This window comes from Rhopilema esculentum, chromosome 21, assembly GCF_057945365.1.
Source record: "Rhopilema esculentum isolate cy_ngs chromosome 21, ASM5794536v1, whole genome shotgun sequence".
In the NCBI taxonomy this organism is placed as follows: Eukaryota; Metazoa; Cnidaria; class Scyphozoa; order Rhizostomeae; family Rhizostomatidae; genus Rhopilema; species Rhopilema esculentum.
The window spans coordinates 7,579,490-7,585,262 of record NC_142835.1 but is presented as its reverse complement, the minus strand read 5'-3'; the positions used below and the strand labels follow the sequence as shown (position 1 = coordinate 7,585,262).

Genomic DNA, 5,773 nt, shown 5'->3' with positions numbered 1-5,773 from the left:
GTACTGACTAGGCTTGCTTTGTAAGTGTGATATCGAAGACCGAGGATTTCAAGGTGGTTATTAGTTTTTCAAAAAAAAATGACCACAGCAGCAAGACCTACCTATGCTCCTGCAAGAGGGGGGTCTGGAAAGGGTGAAGGTGATTTATCTGTATTGTCCAAACAGTACTCTAGTCGTGACTTGCCCTCACATACCAAATTAAAGTCAAGGTAGGTAATCGCCATTATATTTTAGGCCTTTTAATTTCTCATAACTATTTATTGTTATGTGCTCATTTATGTTAACTTGTTGACAATCTCTGTTATATTCTAAAGTTAAATCAAGCTTGCAATTTATGGTTAATTTTTCACAACTTCACAAAGAGCTCCTAAAATGTTTTTTGTTACGATTCTCTGACCGAACACTGATGATTATTTATGTTTTCAACAGACAAACCGGACAGGACACAACTGAGGAATTACGCTCAAGAGATTTCAGAAAGGAGTTAGAAGATCGCGAAAGATCAGCATTTAAAGAGAAAAGCAAAGAAAAGGGATCAAGATCGCATGGAGAAAGTTCTTCAAAGAAATCAAGACTTGAGATGCTTACCACCTCAAATCTAGATATGGATGATCCCGTTGATGATGACGATGATGATGATTCGGATGACAGGCAAGTATCTGTAGAATTAAACGATATTTATTTTGGTAAATTTTATTTCTCTTTTACATCATCAAGAAGCACTATTTGTATTTTATCCAATGTGTATTGTCTCAGAAAATACCAATCTTATTGTATTTTGTCCATGTAAACCTCATGCTGAAGGTTGTCAAGGCTACGGCCAGTTGTATGCCAAAGTATATATGCAATAGAAATAGACCAAACATTTTTTAGACCAAACCCTCATAATTTTTAAAACCTGTGATGTAAATCATAAAAAATCACAGAAAGATCTTTGTGCCATACTCCTACACCATTGCACCAAAAGTTCAGTGAACCCTACACTGGAAGATGCTTATCTCAGGTCATTGCCACATCAGATTACATAATTCCACTCCAAAGATCTCTAGGTTTTCTACCTACAAAGAATGCACTTTGGTGTCTATCTGCAACAATCTTCAAAGTTAATTAAGAAAATGTGTTGTTTTTAAGAAGAGATAGGGTTTTGGTTGGAAGAATGGTTCGCCAATATAGTATAATTTCATTGTATCTTGATGTCTTTCTTACTGAATAGCTTTGCATTTCAAAGCATCTACAAAAAAAGGAAATAATTTTGTGTTTGTGTTGATGACTGTTCTTGGGTATGAACTACCAGAGGATAAACTTTGCAAGCCAAGTCTAAATGGCATCTGAAATATATATATGAAGTTTTGTGAACTTATTGTTTTATGACAAAATGCTTCCTATAAGCCAAAATAAAATGATCAATCTAGAGCAGAAATCATAAAAAACTTAGAAGTGTCATAAGAAACGATACAGTGATCAACAAAGCAATGGCAAATATATCAGAGCAAGATTGAGCAGTTGTGAAAAAGTTGAGTAGAAAAGGTTTTCAAACAAGATAAATTTTTGAACCTATTTTGGAAATTTGATGCAAAACAGTAAGAGTTTGGTAAACAACCTTTGAAGACTGTCCCATTTTTTTGCTAATAACGTTTTAGGATTAATTTGAACCCAAAAAGGGGGATATATATAAGTTGATTCAAGGAAGTATGTAAAAGTATTGCAAGTCAATCTTTTTGTGGAATTAAGTCAATGCTTGAAAGCAAGTGAGTCATTCTCCTGTATTTGTCATCATAATATAGAAAGTCTGGATGTTAATAGAAAGCAAAATAATCTTTACCCATGAGGTCCTCCAGGGTCAAAACAAAAACTTACTGAGAGAGTTGATAAAGAATGGATGTGCATTTTTTCAGAGCAATTTATGCCCATAAACAACTTATGATTGTGTTTCATTGCCTGTTAGAAAAGACAAATGGTAAGAACATATTTCCATTTATAGTCTAGTTAACACATTTTTATTTGCAAGCTAACATATCTTTATCATGCTCATCTTTAAAATTCCTAATACTTTTTATCACTAGTGATGATGAAGATGATACGGCCGAACTCCTTGCAGAGTTACAAAAAATAAAAAGAGAAAGAGCAGAGGAACAATCAAGAAAGGTGATGATGATTTAAAGCTGACAAATTGCTCTTAAGACCTACCAGATAGATTTTCCTGAAAACCTTAAAAACTGCATTGTTTTGTTAGAAAATCAGGGGTGAAAATAGCATTTTTTTTGGAACTAGATGGTTGTCTATGTTGCAAAATTGCTATGGAAAAGCTAGCCGTTTTTATAATTGCTAAGCTGCCTTGTCTCACAAAACTTTTCTAATTAAATCAGTCCAAACAATCAATTGTTTTGTTGTATTTGATGTTGTCCAGATTTAATTTTTGTGAATCAAGAACTCAAATGTAATATATATAGATTGATGGTCAAATGAAAATGAAAAAAGAAAAGGCAAAATTAAACTTCCTTGTCATTCATTTTTATTGTTTATTTTATATTTTTTGGTAATTATTGTCTAACAAGGTGAGTTTTGGCAAGAGTTGTTTTACCAACTTGGGGTTTGATGGAAAATAAGTCAAAAATTTTATTTCAAAACGAACATGGGGAAAGACATTAAGAACAGCAGGAGAGGAAAATTTCTGACTTCAGAATCAACTTCAATACTGACCCCTGGAACCAATGTTAAATCATCAACAAATCATCAAAAAAAATTTACTAATTATTGCTTAAATTTTGTGTTCTGTGTATGGTTTCCTCGAGTATAGTGGAAGGTAAATGTATCATTTCAAAAACTGTTTTTCTGGTAAACTCTGTTTTTCTAGGAAGCAGAGAAGAAAGTGGAGGAAGAGAGAATTAGAACAGAAAATATTATTGCTGGTAACCCATTATTAAATGGACCAGCTGATCATAAAGTGAAAAGGAGGTTTGTCTTTTTTCTTTATTTACTCTGGTAAAATCAGCACCTTGAGTAAATCTTAAGAATTTTTTACATAGAGATAGAGTTAGGCCGTTTTTCTAATTGGTTATACATCCCATTATCTTTTGGGCTCTAATTTCAATTTTTTCCTCAAAGAAATGTATAGAGGTCATCAAGTTAGTCCCTTTATTTGGTGATTGAAGAGTATAAAGCACAAACAAATAAAGATTCAAGTATTTACAGGCACAAGATTCAGCTTATGCTGGGATACACCCTCAAAACTGACCAATCAGATGATTAAAAAACTATTGACAAAACTCCTGTAAATATCTAGACTCCCTGTTATTTAGGCTTAAGCCTTCTTATTCTGTTTGATTAAGTATTTGCCCATAATTTATCACTGAAGTACTTTGTAACTCTGCAGTTGTTTGATTCAGTTTTCTATCTATTTTCTTATTTTGGTTGCATTTTTCATTTTTACAACTCAACTTCATATATGAAAGTTTCCACTTTTTTCTTTGGCTACCAGTGGATTTTCAGTGTTAAGAAGAGTGAAAAGGACTTTCTATTTATGCATTTTTATTATTTTAATTATTGTATGATGGATATTCTCTATTCCAAGGTGGGATGATGATGTTGTCTTCAAAAACTGTGCTAAAGATGATGATAAAATCAAGGTACATCTACTTCTTCCAGTTTATATAATTTAAGAATTCTTTAACTCTTAAAGTCCTTCAATTTTTTCATTAAAGTTTAGCATCAATGATACTTGTTTGAAAAGAAGCTTCCTTTAAGATTATATTACAACAGAAGCAGACATTTAAAATTCAGAATACTGCTTTACTGGCTTAATGTATTATCTTATTTTGGCATTTTCCCCTTTTATCTAGTCCAAAGGATTCATCAATGATACCATTCGATCTGATTTTCACAAACGGTTTATGGAAAAGTATGTGAAATAACAACTGGTTTTTGGATATAATTGGACATTTGAATCAACTATGTCAGACTAAAGAAGTGGGGTTTATTTATTTATCAGTTGGATTTGATCAAGCAGCAGTGAAGCAAGCACACATTTCTCCATTTAATCTGCAGGTTTTCCATCTTATTATACTTATGCAGAGAAATGACTATGGATAATGTTGTATTCATAAATTTATCATCAACTTGTCATCAAAGAGTTATTGACTTTTCAAGTTAATGTAACAAAAGTTTCCAAGGACTGGAATTTGTATATGGACAAAAGACTGCAAAGTCTCATTGAAGTTATCTCACAGTTTACACTGAGTTATCTTTTATACAAAAGTATCTTTTTTTGTGCCAGCCTGTAACCAATAACTTTTTGCAGCTTTTTTGTTCATGGACATAGCTAAAATGCTTCTCTATGCTGTTTGCTGAGCTTCAGAACCAGGCCATTTTTTATTGCAACAATACTTAAATTTCTTTCTTTCATTTGAAATTGGAACAGTGCGTCTCAACATATTTATCATTTTGTCACATCATGTCACATTTGTCACGTATGGTGTTCTCCATCTAAAATATAAGGAGCTTTCTTGCTGATAAAAAGAATGCTGTTATGTTTGGTTCTTTAGAAAAGTATGGAGTAGGGTTGGGATTAGGGTCAGAGGAGTGAATAAAAAAAGTATAGAACAATTTTATTTGACCTTCTTATTTAGTATGATTTTGTATTTTTGTGTATTTCTTTTAAGCAAGGCGTCTATTTGATCATATGCAATGAAGATAAGCGAGGGGAAAGAGTGGGACGTGGTACTTTTTATTCTTAATGTTAATCAGTAGCATTCAATTATTGTACCTATCAATATTTTCTGATAAAAAGAATGCTTTCCATGAGATTTTGGACGTTCTCTAGAAAACGGAACTTTTTTGTCAGTAATTTAAAAGATTTATTCTGTTGCTCAATTTTTATTAGGTTAGGTTATTTGATATTTTCTTTAGTTATACACAGTCAAAGTCCGTAAAAGAGCTTAGTATTACCGTTCAGCATGATTTAAATGTTTTCGTTTTCAACAAAACGAAATCCAAAGTTAGGATAGTTGTTTATTGTTTTTCTATTAGAAATGCCAACGGTAGATTGGTTTGATATTCGTTGCAACCTGTTTTCTGCACTTTATGAATGTGCAATTGACTTAAATTGTGAACACATTTCAAAAGAGCATGTAGTTAATTGCTGTTAACGCGGGTTTCAAGACCTTATCGCGGGTGTCGTTCTTTAAGTGTGACCTTGATTGCTCGGTCCCATTGTTCAAGGTGATAGTACACGTTTGCCTACTTAGTTTCGCGCTTATCGCAGGGCAGCAACATGCAGTTTTTGCATAGTTTTTGTAAACATAACAGCATTGCTTTATGCAAGATTTCCGAGCCAAGGATCTACACTTCTGTTGTGTAAAATCTGTAATTATTGAAGGGAAATTCTATTTTTTTATCTTATGTTAGTAAAGTTTGCTTGTCTGTGAATTGTGCCAGGAAGCGGCGTGTCTAAATGCCGTGAGATCGTCCAGCCTTAAATAACATGTTGCAGCTCTTATGTCTCATTTATCCTTGCAATGATCTCAATTAGAACAGCAAACACCGCGCCTCAATCTGAAGTTTGGTGGATTTTATATATATTTATCTGTTTATGTATATTTATATTGTCAAAATCCAATTACTACATCAGTCCGTTGATTTCTATTACAGTGTTGGTAGTTTATAATTTATATCAGGATGTTTTTCTGGCACTTATTATTTTAGGATTTGCCTCAACTTAATCACAGAAGCGTCGTATCTCGGGGATGTCGATAGAAGTACCACATCCCGCTTCGAG

General features: G+C 32.8%; 1 protein-coding gene across 1 annotated transcript; it reads left to right on the top strand.

Annotated features, from left to right (window-relative positions):
• Positions 1-5,163, top strand: LOC135684212 (spliceosome-associated protein CWC15 homolog). Its single transcript, XM_065199665.2, has 6 exons — positions 1-209; positions 430-651; positions 2,064-2,145; positions 2,855-2,955; positions 3,572-3,626; positions 3,840-5,163. The coding sequence occupies exons 1-6, from the start codon at positions 79-81 to the stop codon at positions 3,909-3,911; spliced, it is 663 nt and encodes a 220-aa protein (XP_065055737.1). The 5' UTR covers positions 1-78; the 3' UTR covers positions 3,912-5,163.
• Positions 5,164-5,773: the final 610 nt, after the last annotated feature.

Coding starts and splice junctions, on each gene's coding strand:
- LOC135684212 (XM_065199665.2), top strand. CDS start 79: ATGACCACAGCAGCAAGACCTACCTATGCTCCTGCAAGAGGGGGGTCT. Junction 652..2,063: donor GATGATGATTCGGATGACAG/GCAAGTATCTGT, acceptor TTTTATCACTAG/TGATGATGAAGATGATACGG. Junction 3,627..3,839: donor AAGATGATGATAAAATCAAG/GTACATCTACTT, acceptor CCTTTTATCTAG/TCCAAAGGATTCATCAATGA.